The sequence below is a fragment of the Phascolarctos cinereus genome, unplaced genomic scaffold, assembly GCF_003287225.1.
Source record: "Phascolarctos cinereus isolate Bilbo 61053 unplaced genomic scaffold, phaCin_HiC Scaffold_4;HRSCAF=312, whole genome shotgun sequence".
Lineage (NCBI taxonomy): Eukaryota > Metazoa > Chordata > Mammalia > Diprotodontia > Phascolarctidae > Phascolarctos > Phascolarctos cinereus.
Genome location: NW_027555847.1, coordinates 140,687,337 through 140,710,048, shown reverse-complemented (window position 1 = coordinate 140,710,048; position 22,712 = coordinate 140,687,337). Strand labels below are relative to the sequence as shown.

Here is a 22,712-nt window from a genome sequence, read left to right as displayed (position 1 = left end):
AATCAGATTTCCTCCTGTGACTACTCTACGCTTACCAGTTCTGACTTCTTTGCCTAATTTTCCCATTTCTGTCATTGGCAACATTATTCTTCTGGACTAGAAGCCTTTAAGTTATCTTTTAATCTCCTTCCTTCATCCTTAATATCTTCTGTGCTATATCTAGCTTTTTTCCAGGTCCTTTGAATTTTTTGCAGTAGCTCTAAGATTTTCTTTTTTATTCTCTTTTGCTGCAGCTCTAGATAAGATCATTATCTTCCTAACTGATCTCTCCTATTTAATCCTCCTAAAAGACTATTTTTATCGCATATCTTTTTTTGTATTTAAAGACCTATTGCCAAAAGAATCAAATCTAAAACTCCCCAGTTTGGCTTTCAAGACATTCTATAAATCATCCCCATCCTCTCCAGCTAACCTTATTTTCTACTAAATTCTTCTTGAGCACCTCCATTCCACTGAGGCTGCTTGCCTTATTGTTCTCTGTCCTTACTTTTGTGCTGTGGCTCAGATTGTTTCCCACTGCATGGACTGTCCTCTCTTCTCTGCTATCCAAATTCTACCAGTCCTTTAGAATTCAATTCCACCTCTTCTACCAAAGCCTTCTCTATTACTATATGTAATCTATACTGTATGTAATCTCTTACTATATGTAATCACTATACAATGTATGTTAACATATTGATTATTGTTTATAACTTTCAATTTAGGATTTTATTTTCTACTCCCTTGTGTCATATTATTGTCCAATTCCACAAATATATGTCTTGTCTGTCTAATTAAATTATAATCTTATAATCAGAGGCTTTTTATACCTCTCATGGACTGTAGCACAGTGTCTTCAAGCGTTAGGGGGCTCAGTAAATACATGATTGATCAACAGTTAGCTCTTTAAGGAACTTTTCTACTCTTTTTGTATTCCCCATAGTGCCTGGCACTGTGCTTAATAAATATTTGAGTAAATGCTGAATACTTCAGTAGTAGTTGCATGTTTTAAGGTTGGATTTCCTCAGGTTATAGTGTGTGCTTTTTAATCTGAGTTAGATTCAAGTACTTCACTGATAGAAACACTAGATTTATTAATCTGAATGGAAAATTTAAAAGTTGTGAAGTATAGGTGCATTATTTTGTAGGAAAATAATTTTCTAGTAGAAATTAAGAATTGTTACTTTAAATAGAAATAATCCTCTCATAGTGAATCCTTGGGAAAATATAATAAGGAGGAAAATGTTTTGAGTCTTTTGCCAAAATTTAATTATGTTTAAAGGTTTTGCTTCCTAATGACTTCTTAGTTAAATCTGAGTATTTTTGTTGGAGGACTTACAGTTTTAGGCAGTAGGTTTGGACACATCCAAGTGTGAAAAGTGAGAGCTCTGTTCATGGGTCTGAAATAAATATTCAATAAAAACAAATTGGAGTTTTTAAGCAGTTAGCGATATACCTGTAATGGTAATATGGGCTTTTGGTAATGATAGGTAGATGTGGGGTTTTTTTTTCAATGAATTTTGGATTAAGGTAGACAGTCATCTACTTGAGTGTCATGTCGATTAATAGTCTTCTTATTGAGAACCTCAGTAGAGGGGACTGTGGGTTGAAGAAGTTTAAGGCAACCATATTACTTCATTCATGGGAAATGCCAGTTTGTAATTTGTCTACCTAACATTTTCCACTATTCCTTAACTTAAAATCCTTTAAAATCCTTCTTGTAATGCCTTGATTTTCTCTCTTTCTAGGTTAATATGGATGATAAGTTTGGGCAGATCATGGTTGAGAACCTTCGAAGGCGACAGTGTGACCTGGCTGGAGTTGAAACCTGCAAATCTTTAGACTCTCAGGTTGGAACAACAAACATTAATATAGTTTTTGTTAACAAAGGCCAATTTCCCCTTCCCAGATAAAATAAATTTAGGAATTTCCTGAATACCTAATTTTCAGCGCAGTCTCACATCCATATAAACAAAAGAGTATATAGCATAGTAGCTGTTAACAATATTTTTCTGCAGTTAATTTCATATATTTCTAGCTAAGTCCTATAACCAGTGTACCTTTTATGGATAAAGACACAGTTAAATTTTCGTGGGAAATTTTAAAATTATTGTTATAGTGAAAATGTGGTGTAGTGAATGGAGAGCTGCCCTTAGAGCCAGGAAGACCCAAGTTCAGGTCCCACTTCTGACACATAATGGCTATGTGATGCTGGTTAAATTATTTCACCCTTCAGGGCTCTAGGCAAACTTCTTTAGACCATAAGTCACAAAGGAGGTGCTGACCTGCATTGCCGAGGGAAATTTGTAATCAGAGAGTTACTTCCCTATACTTCTGAAACCACAGGTCCATTCCCTATACCTCCCCTATAGTGAAAGTACCTTTGTGTGTGTATGAAAGATATACCTATTTTCTGTCTAAAAGCTTCATATACTTAGAAGAGTGCTATTTCATAGTGCTGAGCATGTGTAAAAGGACTGAGGAGGATGGGAGACTGGTTTCTAAGAACCAAATATGTGAAAGTCAGACACATAATGGGTTGGAGCTTTTTTCTGGGCTGTTGTTTGTTGAGATACTTTATTCATTAGACCCTCTCTTCTGCAAATAATCTATTTTACTATCAAATACTCTAGCCTATCTGAATTTTTATTCCCAACTCTCCACCCAGATAACTATGCTGGTTTCTTTTGCCTTCATTTATTGACAAGCCCAACTTGACGGCTATTCTTTCTCCCGTTCTTGGCAGCTACCTGGGAAATATGCCTTATGATATTTTTATCCTAGAGATATTCTCATCTGGAGGAAACCTTTCTTTGTGAGCGATTATTTCCAGATAGCAGCCCCCAAGACAGCCTTTTTAAAGGGAAATCATGTTAATGGTAAACATATTCCTCTTTTTAGGATGTATAGTTTCTAGTCCTGTCTACCACTATCCCTGCCCATAATCATGCCAATTTGCCCGTCACTTCTCAACCTATCCTAAAAAATATCTGCTTTAATTTTCAGACACCTATTCTAGAATTCCTTTGGATTTAAGACTTAAAACTTTCCTTAAGTTAAGTCCCTCTTGGATTTTCACCCTGTGTGTCCTTCTTCCTATCTTCCTGATAATCCACTTATTTTCAGTAGAATTACTACTTGGACATAAAAAAACATACCATTATCTTGAAACCATTGAATTAGAAAGGACTGTAAAGATTGGCTAGGCTAATCTTTTCATGTTACAGATGATGAAATTGAGACCATGATAGATGAAGTGATTTGCTTATGACACTGCTAGTGAGTTGGTGAACTGTCTAAAAGAAACTTTCAAAATTGTTTTGATTTTAAGGAAATTAACCATGGCCATGTCACTTTTAACATATTGAGAAATTTTGGTTGTATGATCAAGTATTATATCTTTGCTGTTACTACATCCTGGCCAAATTGCAGTTGTTTGATCATTGAATTGATTAGCAAGTATTTGACTTCCTCTATGTAACCATCAATTTGTAAAAAAATTATGGAAATGTTTTGAGAGATTTTTTTTACACCCTCAACTCTGACTGGATTGCATGAGGAATCTAATTTTCTGCTCCTATGCATTCCAAATCCTAATTTGCTTTGTCAAGAGTGCAAGGTCAGAACAAGACAGTCCTGCTCTTTGTCTTTGTCATGTAACTCAAGCTTCACTGTTGGAGGAAAAACCTCTACAGAACTGGTTGAGGCTTCACAATGCAGTGACAGGAACCAAGGTTCTCTGCTTAGCCAGGAATGGTTAGAGAGATGTGGGATTGGAAAAAAAGTTTCCTTGTGGGTTACAGAATTGTCGAAACATTGACAGGTGCCCACATACCTATGCGCTCCCCTCATTTTGTGTGATTGGCATAGATGAGTCTAATTTAATATTTCTCTTTGTCTTATGGGGAATCATGTCAATAAGTACTGAGAGTACTGATCAACAGAAGTTGGCACTACTGCCATGAGGGAATGTGAAGAAAAGATGTAGGTACACCTCTGAAAGGTTTAGATGATCTCTAATGTCCCTTTAAACTTGGATATTCTCTGCTTCGATGGAGGGTATATCTAGAGAATAATCATAGATCTCATTTATAGAGCACTTTAAGGTTTACAAAAATACTTCCCTTCCAATACCTCTGTGAGGTAGGTGTTTGAATTATGATCCTTATTTTAACAGTGAAGTATCTGAGTCTCACATAAATTAAATGACTGTCCCACCTAATTCATACAGCTAATCAGCTGAACCTGAGGCATTAATCCGGACAACAATATGAAGCAGTTTCTAATCAGGTATTAATTTGTATGGTATGAACATTGGGGACTGTTGGAATTCAGAAAGCAATGATCAGTAGGGGCTGGAGCAGATTCATGAAAGGAGGTAGTTTCTCAGGAAACTCATGATGATTTAAAAAACTATACATACTCTCAGTAGAATGCAAGCTCCTTGAGGTCAGGGAGTACTGAATTTTTGTCTTTGTATCACACCATCATCTATCACAATGCATGTAGTAGGTGCCTAAGAGTGTTTGAATCGAATTGATTTGTATGTTGGTTCTATTTTATCTGCACTTGCACATTCCAGAAACAGCGTCTGCTGTCAAATGGTTGGGAGAAAGCTTCTGCTGTTGACATGATGGAATTATATAGCAGTCTACCCCGAGCTGAAGTGAGCAGGTATTGACACCGTCTTTTTTTTGTAAGTGGAAATCTCTTCCAGATGGCATTTCTTTGGTAGTTCGTTGTGTATTTGTACTGTGTAAGTTTTCCTCTATTAGAATTTATGACTGTCAGCACTCCCCACTCCAACACACACCTTATTTCCTTGTTAAATCTTTTAATGTGAAAAGAACGAAGAAGATTGGTTTTAAAATTAGTAGCCTGTTAACTTAAAGGAAACTTCTCTAAATATCTCTAGAGAATTCATTAACTATTATTTGAGAGAAAGTTTCTGCCAACCAGACTTTTGTCGTTGTTTAGTTGTTTACAGTTGTTTCTGACTCTTTGTGACTCCTTTTGGGGTTTTCTGGGCAAAGATCCTGGAGTGGTTTGCCATTTCCTTCTCCAGCTCATTTTACAGATGAGGAGACTGAGGCAAATAGGGTTAAGCGTCTTGCTTGGGTCACACAGCTAGTGTCTGAGGCTGGAATTGCATTCAGGTCTTCCTCACTTCAGGCCTAGCACTCTATCTATCAACCAGATTATTTCAGTCAAAATAAACAGTCATACATGGAAATATCCCAAAGCAGTACTTCGAATGGACGTAATTAGTAAATCCCCTAACTTCTATAAAGTCACCAGTAGTTTTAGCTGAGTCAGTCAGTAGCCCTTTATTAACGGCTATATGTACATCATGTGCAAAGCACTCTATTAGGCTTTGGGGGTACAAAGCAGGGCAGATCAGCCCTTGCCCTTAAGGAGTTCACGTTCTAATCGGTATGAGCTCACAGTTTTGCCCTGAGTGTCACTAAGGAAAGAAAAAGAATTATAAAATCTCACAGTTAAAAGGGACCTTATGTATCAACTAGTTCACCCCTTGTTTGATCCAGTTGTGCCTTTTCAGCATTTTCAACAAGTTGTCATCCAGCCTTCACTTGAACACTTCCTGTCTCTACCTTCATGAGCAGCTGTTTACATTTTGGGACAGCTCTAGTTACTAGAAATATCTTCTTTTTTTCTTATATTGAACTAATGTATGCCTCCCTGCAATAGTTCTGCTTTCAGGGACGATGCAGAATAATTCTAATCCTTCTGAGTGACATCTCCTGTTATGTATTTGGAGATCACTCTCTTGTTTCTTCTTAAAGTCATGTCTTCTCTAGCTGAGTTCTTTGGAATATCCTCACCCTCCTGGTTGCTGCCTGTTTATCATTGTCCCTCTGAAAAGGAACACAGTGCTTCAGAAGTGGAGTGACCAAGGCACAGGACAGTGAGACTATCCTCTCCCTAATTCGAAGCACTCTACTTTTAAAATCTAGGGACTGGAGTCTATGGAGAGATTTTTAGTTTTATTACCTTTAGCAGATGTGTCCTGCTTTCTTTCTTCCTGCCTTTTTACCATGATGATTTAGGCATGAGGAAACTTGCTCCTTTTCCTTCAGCAAGTAATCTAGAAAAAATAGACTTTTCTACCTAAGATACCATTAAATACACATCTACTGATCTGTCTTTTGATTCTCTTCTTAGAAGTCTCTTTTCAATAATTTGAGTAGCATCCTTGGTTTATAAGAAGTTTATAGAATTAACTCTTTTCCTAGAGTACTTCCCCTCTCTCGCTTTCCCTCCTTTCATTCCCCCAAGTCAGCAATTGTTCTAGCCCCTGCTATATGTACAGGCCCATGCTAGGCACATTCCCAGTCTAGGTCCTAGATTCTCAAGTGTGAGGATGCAGCCAGGGGGCAGAGTGGATAATGTGCTGGGCTTGGAGTCCTAAGTTTGAATCCTGCCACAGACACTACTGTGTGACTCTGGACAAGTCACTTCACCTCTCATCCTTAGTTTCCTCATCTGTAAAAGAAGGATAATAATATCACCTATTTCACAGGGTTGTTGTGAAAATCATGTAAGATAATGGGTGTAATGTGCTTTGTTTATTTTAAGGCAATGCGTAAATGCTAGCTATTGGCTTTTATTTGCATGTGACTTTATAAAAAATGTTATATTGCTGCTCTTTTTCTCATACTGTTATCACCTCCTGTTGACTCATTCACCTCACCCATTAACACCCTCCCTTGTAGGCAAAGTACAGCTAAGCAAAACAAATATACGTATTCACTATGTCTATAGTACTTATAGAGCGGACCTGTTATTATTAAACGGTGAAATAACAGTAATCCTGAGATTAAAGCAAATGGTGATTTTTAAATGAAACATAAAAATAATAGTTCATATCGTGTATTAAGGCCTGGAGAGCATTTTGTTCACAATAGCTCTGTGAGGCATGTAATATAAGCCCCATTTTATAGATGGGAAAATCAAGGCTCACAGAAGTAAACTGACTTGGCTAAGATCCAATGGCTAGTAAGTATCAGGGCTGGGAGTCAAAAGTAGGCCTCCTCGATCTTGGTCTTATTTTCTCTCCGTTACCAGTGTGGCCTTTTTCCTTTGCTTTGCCCTTATGATGGAAATGCAGTAGTGCTTTTTGGACCCCTATGGATACTGTGTAGACAACTGGCTGGTTCTCACTTCTGGTAGAGAGCACATCATATCTCTTCCTTTATGCTGCCATATAACAGTCACTTTCTTCTAAATCTTGTGTTTTATATTCTTGCCTTTTGTGGGCTTAAGCTCAATTCCTGTCCACTCTACAGACCACAGATAAGGGTGAGAGCTTTAACAGGCAAGTGGTGAAAGAAGGGTCCAGGTTAGCAACTGCCTTTACATCTGGTGCCCTGGACTATGCAACCTTTCTGGTTCTCTGAGTTAAGTTGCTGCAGATGTTCTCATGTGCAAGTGGTGTTTCAGTTATGTCCTATCCAGTTCAGTGGCTTCACTAATCTCTCTTGTTAACTGCCTTGTGTGTTAAATTAGAAATTGTGTTAGAGATAATTCACGCGGCAACCTTATCTAAAAATACAGTAAGATTTGTTAGTGCGTTCAAGATAAAGAAAATGCCAAGTTAACCAAGGCTATTCAACTGAATTCTGCTTTCTAAACCTGAAAACAAATGTTAGGTATGCTTCTCTTCATCAAAATCTTTCTGGAATCTACAGTATCAAGGGGCAGAGATGCCATACCTTTTTATTTCTTTAAAGCTGTCATCTGTCTTTTGGTTCTACCTCCTGTGGCTTCATGTGTTCCTTGGGAACTGCCTTACCTCTTTTATGCTCCTCCCCCTGCTCCTCTGTGTGCCCTGTTAGGAAGCATCTTCCTGGATCCTGACGCCATTGCTGCTGTTGGTGTGTCCTGCTAATAATGCAGCCTCTTCTATAGCCTGATCCTGTTGATCAACCAGTCAATACAAGTTAGCCAGATTCAGTGGAAGAAGCAGTGTCTGGAGTCTGAAGACCTCAGTTCAAATCCTGGCTCTGCCGCCTGCTCCTTTTAGCAGGTCACTTTACTTACATCTTGGAGCCTTCTTGATTCCTCTATAATCAGAAGGTTGGATGAAACAGTCTTTGAGGTTCCTTGCAACTTTAAATCTGTGATCCTAAGTATTTATTTAAAACCTACTATGGAGTTCTGTGACCACACAGTACTGAAAGTTGTGGGAGATATAAAACGAGTATTAAAATCCTTACATTTCTCTAACTCCCTTAACAGCTAGTGGCATTCCCTAAGAACAGAAAAGTGACCATCATTGCCTTGGAAGCTTGCTATAACACTGTTTGCTCCATTGCTGCATTCAGTCTAAGATCTGTCTTGTACCACCTCTGACAGTGTTTAATGACTACCTAGAGGACTTTGTATTATGTTTCTTTATATGTCCTGCAGAATTGAGCTCATGGCTTCATGGTACACACTCAGTAAATATTTGCCATCTTAATGGGTAGTTTGTTAGTGTCTACCTTCAGGGACGGGGCTAGAGTATTTAAATTCCCATAGTAACTGGTCATTAAGAATTTTGGTTGGTAAATTTAAAAAAAATTTTCTTTGCATCCCAAATTGGAGAGAATATTATGAAATATTATCTAGAATATAGCTTTGTGAGACCCAGATTCTACTGTAAAAATAAAAAAAAAGTATTGACAGTTCCTAGAAAAGATACTGAGCTACAGGATTATGGTTAGATTTCTTCAAGTCTTATCACTGAATCAAGAAACAGGGCACCGAAATTGTGATGGTGTAGTAACAGCAGTAAAAATATCAATAAAAATAAGTAAAAAAAAATAATAGCAGTAAAAAATGCTTTTTATGGGCTTGATTTACATTTATTCCCATTTAATCCTGAGAATAACCATGTTATAATAGGTATTATGGGTCACTCAGCTTCTCTGTGCCTCAGTTTTTCTTATCCACAAAATGTACAAATTATAGAATCATGATTTTACAGAAGAGAAGCTCAAAACTTCAGAGGCATAGAGTGCGAAAATGGCCTTTTAAAGATCAGAATGCTAGTAATGCCTGAGCCAGGATTTGAACTCAGGCTTTGTGATTCCAAGTCTAGTGCTCATTTTCAGACTTTCTGCGAATATTTTGTTTTCAAAACAGTTGCATATATAGTTATAATAACTGAATTTGCTGCTAAGAAATTAAACACTTAAATTTACATCCTGTGTAGACAGACTCAGGAAATTAGTGTTACAGGACAGTGTTTAAGTTTAAAATCCTAACTGTCTTTTTCCTTATTAATACGCATTTATGAAAGAAAAAAAAATCCACATTTACATTGTGCAAATGCTTAGAAAAACATGTTGCATTTTAATATTTAGGTTTTTAACCTAAACATTTGTAACAAAAGCCCATTTCTATTTTCCATGTTTGTACTCCTGTAAACATACCCATGATGTAATTTTTTTAGAAAATAAAAGTTCCCTTTTCCCCCCTAATTACCTAGCTTGATATTTAAATAAATTTTGCTTTCAAATGGTACACATGCATGGAAAAAAAAAGTTTCACTCTTTGTAAATAAACAAATTGATAGCTTTAGACTTAGACTAAAAACAAAATTATCTTACAGGATAGAATCGCTTGAATTCCTTGATGAAATGGAGCTTCTTGAACAACTTATGCAGCATTACTGTCTTTGTTGGGCAACAAAAGGTGGAAACAACCTAGGTAAGTTATTATGAATAATAATAGCTATCGTTTACGTAGTGTTTTTTACTTTATAAACTGCTTCCTTCGCACCACCATCCTGTAAGGTACGTAGTATGAGTAATATCCTCTTTTACAGAAAGCAGCAAGGATTATAGCATTTTTTGTCTTTGTGTGTGCACTTCGTAGCACAGTGCCTCGAGCTTAGTTGGTGCTTGGTAAATGCTTGTTGATAAATTGGTTCATAGAGAAACTGAAGCTCTAAGAGGTTAAGAGACTGGCCAGTAATTGTACATCAAGTATGCCTTGGAATCAGGACTCAGATGGGGTCTTTGACTCTAACCCCAGTGCCCTTTGTACTAAACTAAACTACTGATGTTTGTTGACTTGACTATTCAAGGAGGCCAGACAAGTGGAATTTTCCTTTAAAGACTGCAAGCACTTGAAATACTCTAGCCATGAAAGAGTGTAAAATTCCATTATTTTGTCTTAAAGGACGCTGGAATGCTCTGTTCAGGAAAGTATAGGTATCCTATCAGAGACCTGCCTGATTTGGAGAATTAGTTGGTATAGCCTTTGCACCCTACATATCCTTGTGGCCCAGAAAGAGGGGAGCTCTTCAAATTGTCCCTAAAAAGGAAGATTTTCAGGTCCAATGCCCATGCTCATGTGTGGGCACTTCTCAAGTGGGAGGGCATAACCTTGGCAGTAATTAGAGACCTTTTATTGGGAACTCAGAGGAGGGATAAAGAGACTTCTTCTTGTCGTCACTTGATCACACAGATGCTAAGTGGCATTGAGGTCAAGTGGCAGTAACCGGAATGATGATATAAACACTTTATATGTCCCCTGAGAGAGCACTGACATCAGTGGAAAGGAAAACTCTATTATGTGTAATAATTAATGATGATGATGATGATGTTGTTAGGATAAGAGTCTGGACCTGTAATTTCAGTAATGTAGACTAGCAATGGTGTCAAACTCCTAAGAGGTATGAACCAGTTTAAAATGTATTTGGGAAATGATTAATAAAATAAATAAAAATATAATACAACATAGATAATGTTAATTTGTGGTTTTCTAAATCAGTATGCTGCCCTCAGGGATCCATTTCTACTTGAGTTGACATTACTGGTATAAAATTCCAAGATGAGGAAACACCTTCTACCAAAGAGGGTGGTACCTTTTGGTTTTTTTAATAGCAATTTATAGGATGAAGAGTGGCCTAGAGCACTGAGAGATTGACTGAGAGTCCCAGCGTCCCAGCAGACCCTCAAGAGCTGAAGTGAGACTTGAACTCAGGTCTTCCTGACTTTGAGGCCAGCTCTCTATTCACAATACCATACTGCCTCAATGTTGTTAGTATTACTGTAAAAAAAATTAAGCGCCTAATGGGATTGACATTGTTAATAACTGTCCAGGATTGTTTATATTACAGTAACAAAAGTAATAATAGCTGCTATTTATGTAGCACTTCATTGTTTACAAAGCCCTTTACCCATATATTACCTTCTGATTTGATCTTTACAGCAGGACTATGAGGTAGTTAAGCAAGTGCTATCATCTTCACTTTACACATGAGAAGGCATAAACAGCATGCCTTGCCCATGGTCACACAGCTGTTAGTTATGTCAAAGGCCGTAGGTCTTTCAGTCAGCCAGCATCTGTTAAGTGCTTACTAAGTGCCAGACATCATACAAGTGCTAGACCTACAAAGAAAAGCAAAAACAGGTTTTCTATTCAAGGGATTTACATTTTTATGGGTGGAGACAATATTCAAAAAATTATTTCCATACAAAAGTTTTATACACACAGAGCAAATGGGAGGTAATGTCAAAGGGAAAGCAGTGGAGAGGGGTAAGGTGGGAGGACTGGGAAAGGCCTCTTGCAGAAGGTGGGATTTGAGCTAAGTTGGTAAGTGGCACAGTGGTTAGCTCTCTGGGCCTGGAGTCAGGAAAGCCTGAGTTCAATTCCAGCCTCAGACACCCCTAGCTTTGGATATGGTCCACATAGTTTTGTGATTTTTCTTCAGCTCCATTCACCAGCATTCAAATAGGAGCCAAGACTAGAAGGTGGAACCTTGACAAGGCTTAATCAATGTTAGGAGTTAAGGGATTTGAGTGTCTAAGACAGTGTATAGTTGAGCTAGTTCTCTAAGGTATTGAAATAGGAAAAGGTGGGGAGTATAGTCATTGCAGGGGTGATGACCTGGGAAAGAATTGAGGGGTAGAGGAACTGGAAGTCATGGTGAGGACAGAGAACAGGGTTGGGTAGTAAGGCATAGGGAAAGATGGAATAATAAAAGGTTATGATCAAACAAAGGAGTTTTGGAGTTAATGAACATGGAAGTGTCATGTCAGACTTGTGGGTGATGGCATCATCAAGGGTATGACTATGTCTTAAGTATAGTTGAGGAGTGGGAGGTCATGGGAGGTATGTAGATCGAGGAACTTGGAAGTTAAGGTGTTTGAGAGAATATCAGTATATATGTTGAAGTCCCCTAGTGAGACGGGCACTGAACTTATTTAGGAAGGAGAGGAACATCCTCGGTGTCAGTACATCACAGCTGCTAGAATCTTAATTGGGTGATAAATTTGGATTGAGTGAACTTTAAAGGAGGAGAGATTGCTGAGTTATGGTGTCAATGAGACAGTTTGAAAGGGGCAATTTGGAGAGCAAAGTATTCTGATAACTCCCCAAGCAGCTCTGCGCAGTGCAAAGAGCATCACCGTGAGGTCAAACTAGTATTCATGTCCCGACTGTGCTGCCTGTGGAACCTTGTCCAAGTCACTTAACTTCGCTAGGTCTCAATCTGTGAGATCTATTCTAGCTCAAGAACTTAGCATTCAAGTCCCAATCTTTTTTTGCTCAGAGTCCTTTGCTCTTTCCACTCTGCAGTACTGCCAGTATGGATAACCATACAGGATGTAGCTTGGGCCCCAGGAACTTAGCATTTGAGGCAAAATCATCATGTGGATGGACCTGGGCAGTTTTGTTTTGTGTTCTGTTCAACAGAGTTGAATAAAAATGTTAGAAGAAGCATTTATTAAGTACTTAAAATATGCCAGACACTGTTCCAGGAGCTAGAGATACAAATAACAAGCAAAAGGAAAGTCACCACCTTGAAGGAGCCTCTCTATTCTAATGGCAGCTGATGACACATAAAGAGGAGTTGAAAAGTCAGAGAGTGGGGGTGGAGGAGGAAGGAAGGAGAGGAAAGTGCCAGTGCCAAAGTCTGAAGATTGAGGTAGGGAGTGGGAGTGGTCTGGATCTTTTCTCAAAATGGAAGTTTTGAGAGGAACACACCTGTGGAAGAGGGGGCAATAGGAGTGGTGGGAGAAGGCAGCTGAGGTGTGCTGGCCGAGTCCAAATTAGCTGTGAATGGATATTAAAGAATTAACATATATAGGCTATGGAAGTGTTTCCCCTTGGAGACATCATGGTTGTTGGGAACATAAATGGGAAATGAAATTATTTATTTTGCATTTACTGGGATTTATCACCAGCATGCATATCGCTGCAGAAACAAAGCCAGCAAGTGTTAACATGAGTGGTAACATGCTTGCTAAGCAGGGACATTTTCCCTTACTGGGTTCCTTCTTGGAAACACTGGTGAGGACAGTCTGAACTAGAGGACAAATGACAAACAGTGATTAAAACTGTAAACAGCAGGAATAGGAGGCCAAGTTTACTAAATCATAAAAATTTAGGTAACATATGGGTTAGGATAAAACTAAGAAGATGGACAGTAGTAATAATGGGCACTATATTACTGTTTATTTAAGAAGTCATACATCCTATCAAGGGGAAATTAGCAGTCTCTTAACCAAATTTATATTCTTACTGGACAAAAGAAAGAGTGAGGAGGAATGCTATTTCATAAACTGTCAAGAGTTTTAATACAAATTCATTACTTTGACTATATGGAATTCAAGCTATTAAAATTAGTATAATACTTATAGAATTAATAGAAATCACCTCTCTAAGTCCTCGTCTCTAATCTGTTTCTTCTTAAATAGCATTAATACAGTGCAAAAGCATATTTATCACTTTTATTTTTCAGCTTCTCTAGGTTCATCTAGGGCTAGGTTAAAGACTGTCCTTAATGTCCACATATGAAGTTTGGAAAAGAGAGTTTTTTCCCAACTGGAGCACAAAAGTCTTATGCTATTGAAAACAACTTCAAGCCTATGACATTATTGATTGTAGATTAGAAGCAAAATCTTTGTATCCAATGGATACTTTCTGTGACTAGAATCTGTTAACATTGGAAGTTGCATATGTATCTTAGAAGAAATCTCACCTATCTCTAGAGTATCCCTCAGTAGAAGTTTTGTATCTGTGAACGTGTATTGCACCTTACCCAGCATTGCTACAAAATACTGAATGTTTTCTTACTCCCTTTAAGAACCTGACAGATTTGCTTTGGCTCTATCAGCCAACTCCACATTTTAGGAGCCATTTAAAAGATTCTTTTTTTCCATTTAAAAGGAAAGAAAAATTCTGACAACAAATGAATTAGCCTTCCTTTCGCTTTGGTACTCATATACTGTCAGACCTGGAAGATAGATTTCCACACCCTTTGAGTGGATCTCCTCCAGAGGACTTCAGGTGGACATAAATAAGAGTTGCATAGTATAAGAAGGCAAGATGGATGGGTGTATTGTGCACCTTTACAGAGCTATTGACTGAACAAATTGATTAAACTGTCCCAAAAATCTTAGTGCAGTTTTAGGTTTTTAATAACTTCAGAAGTACAATTACTACAGACTTACAGAAAACATCATTTTAAAGCTTTTTGCACTTACTTGATTTAGTGAATTTTGAATAATTTTGATTTTTTATTTCAGTCCCTCTTAAAGCCAGGATTATAAATGCAATCCTTCCAGTCACTGAGTAGGAGTTGATGAAAGTTTTTACAAAGACTAGAGTGATGGATAGTCCAAGATGGTGGTTGTGTTGAATTTTAATAAGAAACATCAGTATCTTAAAATTTTAAATAACTTTTAAAATGTTGTAGTATTTATATTTACGATGCTATTAAAGCTTAAAATTCTACTAAGACTTTTGAGACTCTGTGTGTATGTGTGCACATGTGCATGTATGTATTTCATGTAGACATACATAAAAATCTATATAGTGAAAATCCCACTAGAAATACTATGTACCACAGTGCAAATGTTGCCATGGTGACCCAGCCCCTAGGTTTGTCAAATCACATTTTAGACTTTCTCTTGTTTCTGTCTGTAAAGCATGAATATTTAATACTGCATGGTTATAGTGGAAAAATGTGACCTAGAATTCAGAAGACCCTATTTGTATGACTAATCTTGCCATTAGTTATCTGTGTGACCTTGGGAAAAATTACCACATATCTTGTCTTCAGTTTCCTTCTGTGTAAAATGTGTTTTAGATTAGGTGACCTCAGAGGTCCCTTCCAGCTCTAACAATGAATTTGTGAATGACCTGCACAGTGCCATGTAGCATATTGTTGATAAAATACAAAACAGAATCCGAATCTCCTAAGTAGACATGCTTCTTGTTTTTAATCCTTAAATGATTTGTTTTTTTCTCCCCAAAGGTCTCAAGGATATCACCTACTAATAATTTCTTCAGGGAAGTTGTTGAACCAGAAGCCAAAGCTACCATCCCTTCCACGGAAGAAATGCTTTAGAGCTTTCTGCGGTGAAAGAACAGTGCATGTACACATCTCACTCTCTTCAGTGTCACCCACACTCCCAAAAGACTCAAGTAACCAGTGTTGCTGGGGATGTTTCCTGGTGTTTTATTGTGTTAATAAAACTCTCTCTTGCCTTTATGAGAAGATTTGGGCTTTTCTGTTGCTCCTTGCCAGAAGCTGGTGTTTGAAATTTTCAGACCCAGAGTCCCCATTAACAAAGGTTGCTTTATCAAAAGAGAACGATCAAGTTCATTAGCTGTTATTGCTCTTTCACTCTGAATCTGTGGATCTCTTTTAAATACATTTGAGCATAGCAGATTTATGAGCTATGCCTTGGGCTACATTTATAGCTAAATAACTGTTTGCCAAGGGGTCAGTGTTTTGTTCATTGGCTTACTGGTACAATATGGCATCTTGATTTCTCAGTCTATGAAATGATCCATCTAGAAGAAGGCTGCCAAAATTAAAACACGTTTTTGAATTTTTGGACCTGACTGCTTTCTGGTGTTGTTTTCTCTGAGGATATTAGATGGTCTCTGTGTCTTCACTTCAAATGTTTATTCTTCTTTTATTCCTTTCTCTCTGATATTTTCAGATTTCCCTTTCCATAGTACTGATTTTGTGTATGCTTTTTTTGCTGCTTAATCTCTCAGAAAGCCAGGTTATTCATTCAACAAACATTTACTGAGCATTTCTTTTGCTTAAGGTCTTGTGTGCAGTTCTGTTAGGGAATACCAAGGAGTATAAGGCATGTTTCTTACCCTCCAGGGACATATAATCTAATGAAGTCCGGTAGGAGCTAAGAAGGAGAAAGCTAAAATATATAATTTTTTAAACCATTGAAACCTTATCCCCAAAATGAAAGTGTTATTACATATAGGGGCTCAAAAACCTGACTGTGGCCCAGATTGACAGCTAAGAATCAGTTGCAAAGTATTTTACTGCCCAATTTATTTTTATTATAGCCCAGCCAATGGCTCAGTGAAGAAAAGAATATAAACAAATGACTAGTATCAGTTGACCTGGTTTTTTTGAGCGAGCTATTACTGGAGCTCTTTGCACTGAGTTCTATAATTCCTTTATCTAGTATTGCTTTAGCTTTTTGTAATCACAGTTCAGTTTGCACAATAATAGAATAAATTGGAAGGGATCTTAAAGGTCATATGGTCCAACTCATACCTCGAATTTAAAAAAAACAAACAAAAAACAAGTAGTCATTCAGCCTTTGTTTGAATTTCTCTGATGAGGAAGAACCCATCATCTCTTAAGGCAGATCATTCCACTTTTGAACAGCTCTAATTACTAGGAAATTTTTCCTTGTGTTGAGCCCAAATCTGCCTCTTGGCCACTTCTACCCATTGTTCCTAGCTTTGACTTCTGGGACCACTGCCCTCTGCTGGGAGATACAAAGATGAAGCAAGATATGGCCCTTGTCTTCAGGGGGTTTATAGCCTAATAGGAGGAATAAGGCAAATACACAGAAGTCTGTAATACAAATTATGCTATGAGAAATGCATGGAAAAGGTCCCAAAAAAGTATGAAATTCAGTAAGGGCTAGATCACTTCTTATATATGGAGATGTCAGGGAGGGCTTCTTTGAGGAAGGTACTTTTGAGCCAAGACTAAAAGAAAGGAAGTATTTCAGGAGCCAAGATGTGGGGGAGGGTCTTCTAAGCATGGGAGGGGTAGGTCACAGAAAGGCGTGACGTGATACTTGGCTTTGTCTTTTTCATCCCATTCAGATCAATGTGCACTTAATGTTACGCCTACTATAGGCAAAGCATTATATTACATACTGTTCAAGCAGAGAAGATTTGACAAAGACTTTTGTGGCCTCAGCATTTTCATATTCCTGTGGACAATCTTTCTGACACCCTAGCCAGGGATGGGGAACCTGTGGCCTCGAGGCCACATGTGACCTTCTAGGTCCTTGGGTGTGGCCTTTTGACCCAGTCCAAGTTTTACAGAACAAACCCCTTTATTAAGGGGATTTTTCCTATGAAGTTTAGATTCAGTCAAAGGGCCGTACTTGAGGACCTAGAGGGCCACAGGTGGCTTTGAAGCCACAGGTTCCCCACCCCTGCTAGTCTTTGGTGTTTTTATTTTTTTAGGCAATTGGGGTTAAGTGACTTGCCCAGGGTCACACTGCTAGTAAGTGTCAAGTGTCTGAGGCCGGATTTTTACTCAGTTCCTCCCTGACTCTAGGGCCGGTGCTCCATCCACTGTGCCACCTGGCTGCCCCACTCTACTAGTCTTATACTTTCTTGACAAGACGTAAGTATTGTTTTTAGTCAAGGGTGCCAGAAATTCAGAAGGAACCTGTGTTTTGTCCGTTCCCATTTTTCCCCCAAGAGAAAACTTATGCAAATTAAAAACAATAACATTTTCATATTTGTTATTTATATTGTATTTGTTATCATTTATTATATTTATTATTATTTTATATTTATAGCTTGGGTAGGAGTAGGTGGTACCTTTCAGTAGCACACAACAGCATAGTGGGAAGAGTATTAGATTTCTATAGAGCTTTCCCCCCACTGTTCTAGTACTCACCCAAGTTCTTTTCGCATTAATGTATACCAGCAAGACCCAGGTTCGTGATCACCATACAAATATTGTTATGTTTCTCCCATAGGACTGATATATTAATGCTTCTTGCTGTTAGGTCAATTGAGGAATTCTTCCTGGGACTTTGGAATTTAGTCAGGTAAGCATTGGATTTAGTCCAGTAACTTGGATTTGAGTTTTGATTCTTTACGTTTCCTTGCTGCTTGATCATCGTTTGAGTTACTGCTGGGCTCATACTCAGTCTTCTTAGCTTTCAAGACCTCATAGAGCAATGCTTGCTGTCTTAGCTTTTGAAAATTCAGGATAATTTCCCCCAATATGGTGAATTAGACTTTAGTGAATCCTTATTAGGGTTAAATCCTTCACTCATCCTGGCTCCCTTCCTGAAGTAACAAGTTTTCCAAGGCCACATTTACTAGGTAACTTTCCCAATATGATAAGATTTGGGAATAGGACTTCAGTGGAGGCTATTTTTCCTTATCAGGGAAAAAGAAATTATCTTTCACTTGCCTTGCCTCCCTTCTTGGAGACACAAGACTTCCAAAGCCATACTTAGTATCTATTCTTAATCTTTGTGGGCTTCCGGGCAAGAGCATGGCTAAGCTTGAAAGCTTACTGCTTTGACCTGCTCATGTGGCTTCAAGTGTCTTCAGTGAGGTACTCAAAGTGTATCAGAGAAACATCTGCTTCTCAAAACTGTCTTTTCTCTCTTAACATTCCCTGCTTTAAATTGCCTCTCAGGAGGCATTTATCTTTAAAGGAAGAGAAACTTCTTCCATTCCTCCAAATGGCTTGGCTGTCTTCCAAGTCCTTGTGTCCTTAGTCAGATGGAAAAGAGTGAGGAAAAACATCATGGAAGCATTCATGCAATGTGACATCTTGAGATGGTCTTAAATCATAGAATTTCAAAACTCAAGGGGTCCATAGTGATTACCTCCCTGATTATATAAATGAGAAAACAAGGCCAAGTGATTTGGCCCAGGTAACAACAGCTACCCAGGGCAAAGTTAAGACTAGAACCCAGATTTCCTGGCTCTGTGATCAGTATTCAGTTGGGCAGCGTGGCTTCAATATACCTTCATTTTTTGACATCCTGTTTCTCCTTAAAAGTATAGATATTAGCATATAGTAATTTTGTAACCAATTTTAGCATTTAGCATAAACCTGTCATACACCTTTTTGCATAATTACTTAAAAAAAAAAAAAGGAAGCGTAGAATCTGACCTCAGAGGCCATCCTAGGCCCCCCTTTAAAAAATTATTAGGTGCTCAACATTAAACAGTAATACAAACCATGTATAAATTGATTTCAAAGCATAAAGCATCCAACACTTTTTACTTTCTTCCTCTAAGTACCCTTCAAGATTCTTTGTCCATTCATTCTTTTTTTCCCTATGGTGTGTCTCTTTTTAGATTCAGCTTTTTTAATTTTTTTTCCACAATTATTTCACAAAGGTCTTATGTCTTTCATCTTAATTACTTTCATAGTATTCAACTACAGTTATGTACCACTGTTTAACTGTACCCCTATTATTGGACATTTATGAGTATTTTCCAATTTTTGTTTTTGAAGTTGCATATGTTACCATGAAAATATTTGGACTGACAGCTCCCCCCCCTCCATTGAATTATTGGATCAAAGAACAGGATTATTTTCTGTGCGTGCATTGCCAGATTTTTTTCAGAAAGATTATGCAATTTTGCAGTTCTCCTGGCAATGAATGAGTGTGCCAGTTTATACAGTGCTGCCAGAATTTTGTTACTTTTAATTGTTTTTGCCAATAACAACAACAAAAACTATTCAGATATTTGAAAATTCACCTAAAAGTATATAGAGTGTATATAAGGAGAACTGTAAAACTGTGGTAACCAAAATAAAGGAGGACCTAAATAACTAGAGGGACATTAAGTTGTTCACAGATGCTTTTGATTAATAGAATAAAAATGAAAATACTCATCAATGAATGTATATATTTAACATAATACCAATCAAAATACAAAGGGGCTTCTTTATTTAACTGGACAAAATTACAGTGAAATCTGAAAGGAGAAACAGGTGGGTAAGAATATGAAGGGAGACACTTAAAAGTCAATGTACTTCCTTGTACTGCAGATTTTTAAAAGAATTACAAAGTGAAAATTTAGTAATTATTGCACTTATGTAGCGATTTAAGGTTTACAAAGTGCTTTACAAATATCTCTTTATCGTCCCAACAATCCTGGAAGATAGGTGCTATTATTATCCTCATTTTGCAAATGAGGAAACTGAGGCAGGAAGAGGTTAAGTGACTTGAACCAGGGCCACGCAGCTGGCAAGTCTTTGAGACCAGATTTGAACATGGATTTTCCTGACTCCAGAACCAGTACTCTATCCACTGGGCCACTTATTTAAGAAAACTGCATAGTACTGGACAAAAACAAAACAAAAAACAACAACAAACCCAAAAAGATCAATGGAACGGAATAGAAGTAAAAGATGTTTACCCAAGTGTATAGTCAGCTCTTCTGTCATATGTGTTCCTAAAAATCACTGTGCTATGCAAAATTGTACAATAAAAGCCATGGGGTTTATAGGAGGGGAAAAAAATTCCATCAACAACGCATTAAAAAAAAGATAACCTAATAAAAATAACAGCATATTTTTATACACATTAAATGGTTAAGAAATAAATCCTACAATAAATAACGGCTGTGTCTATGACTTTTGGCTACTGTTCAGTAGGGCTTGGTGTGGCAGAGTCAAAGGCTACATACAGGTAAGAAAGCCTCCAGCAAAAGGGCCTAGCCATAGTGGAAGTGAAAGGGGCAGACAATGGATGGGTATGGACCATATCTTTGCATCAGAAGATATACAGTAAATCAATAAATAATACATTTGCTTGTGGAAGTGGGCATCAGAAGGGTTACAGCTTATGAGTTATTATGAAGTGATGATGGAAAGTTATAACCACCATGTGTGAATGGATATGGTTTATTGTCCTCTTGTTTCGCTGATGAAATTGCACATAGGCAAACCTAAAACTCTCTTTACATTCGTATTATTCCCTGATATGTCAATCATACTGAAACAAACTCACATTTTCAAAATAAGTGTGATAGCAGAACTGACTATATATAAGATTAGTGTTTGACAAGCTTTTAGATGATGCTAATTAGGTTAAAGTTTCTTTATTTAGCATGTGTACTTGGGAAAATTGGTTGTTGGTTTTGTAGGAAAGGCATAGAGAGCCACATCTGCAACATAAGGATACCACTTTCACCACCCACCTCATTCAAAGAAAGGATTTTGCTTTCTTTAAATATATATTTTTTGGAGTATAGCACTCAGTCCTGTCCTCATTAGGGACATGGAACAAGTAATTCATACCTTAAACTAATTCATACCCTAAACTCTCCTGACATTGTCTCAAAATAGCAACTGCCTGTTAGGTATCTTGAATTAGAAGCAGTCCTGTAGACCTCTTAAGCTCATTGAGACCAAAACTGAACTCACTATCTTTACCCTCAAGCCCTCTCCTCTTCCTGACTTCCCTACTACTGTTGAGGACACCATCATCCTCCTAGGTTAGGCTCCTAACTTAAGTATCATCCTCAACTGCTCACTTTTCATTGCTTCTACCTGCCACTATGTTGTTTGTTGCCAAATCTTGTTTATTTTACCTTCATAGCATCCCTTGTATATGTTTCCTTCTCTCCTCTGCCGCTGCCACTGTGTGTATGTGTGTGTGTTTTAGACAGTATTCTGTCTGGTATGTTTTTTTGATATTTTCAAAGCATCATCATTAATCAGATACTCTATTCACCACACCATTTGGGCAGCCAGATGCTCTGCTTTTTTGCAGATCGGTAAACTGAAGTATCCAAAAGCTCCTACTAGGTCATTGATGGAGCTGAAAGCAGAGCATGGAGGTTCCCATTTTCTCATCCTGTCGTCTTAGTCTCAGCTCTGTTCTTTGCTAAAGAGGTTCTGAGCCTTTGCAATATTATTTGTCTGAGGCATGATTGATTATTGTGGAACCATCATAGAAAAGATATGAAGTTACAAATTAAAGGCAGAAACAAAGCGTATTAGAAGCAGAAAGAATCTTAAAATATAGAATGCAGAATGTCAGAGCTGCTTATATTCCTATTCCCAGTGTTTAGCACAGTGCCTGGTACATAGTAAGCATGCTTGGAAATAGGTCTTTAGGGGTCATCCCATCAAGAATGTCTAGTTCTGATCCTGTGTACTATCCACTTCCAGGGAGATGTATGATTTGACCTCTTAATAAAAGGCACGTACAACCAAAGGCTTCTGGTTGGTCCTCACATGCCTTACCCATATGTATCAACAGGAGTTGGAGGGGCAGTGTTGAAGAGGAAGAGCTTCCTATGTAGCTTTGCCTGTAGGCTGAGTCTATAACAGGGGCGGGGAACCTGCAGCCTCGAGGCTACATGTGGCCCTCTAGGTCCTAAAGTGCAGCCCTGTGACTGAATCCAGACTTCAAAGAACAAATCCCCTTAATGTGGCTGCGAGACTGTGGGTTCCCCACCCCTTGCCTGTACAGTTGGAAATATGTGGCTAGCAGTTGCCTTTATCAGGACAGTTAATAAATTGCTAGTAAACCACAACATTATCTATGTGAGCAAAGAACTGCTGGTCAGTCAGGGAAATCTTATTTTCATATTGATTGGCCACCATCAAAGGAATTTCATTCCTTCTTTATCACCGAAGAGGTTCTCAGGTGTTGGTCACAGCTAGAAAAGAGACCTAGAAGATTGTGTACACCATATTGGAAACTGTCTTGGCTGCA

At 37.9% G+C, this 22,712-nt stretch overlaps 1 protein-coding gene across 2 annotated transcripts in view; it reads left to right on the top strand.

The window, feature by feature from the left end:
- Positions 1-15,490, top strand: part of LCMT1 (leucine carboxyl methyltransferase 1) — an 88,272-nt gene extending 72,782 nt beyond the window's left edge. Inside the window, exons 8-11 of one of the 2 annotated variants that reach the window (XM_020995556.2) lie at positions 1,728-1,829; positions 4,562-4,653; positions 9,596-9,693; positions 15,254-15,490. In XM_020995556.2, the coding sequence (XP_020851215.1) occupies positions 1,728-1,829; positions 4,562-4,653; positions 9,596-9,693; positions 15,254-15,276 (315 nt within the window). In that variant the 3' untranslated portion in view covers positions 15,277-15,490. Of the gene's footprint in view, positions 1-1,727; positions 1,830-4,561; positions 4,676-9,595; positions 9,694-15,253 lie in introns of those variants that run through there. The other variant, XM_020995558.2, reaches the window with a different exon arrangement.
- The last annotated feature ends 7,222 nt before the right edge of the window (positions 15,491-22,712 follow it).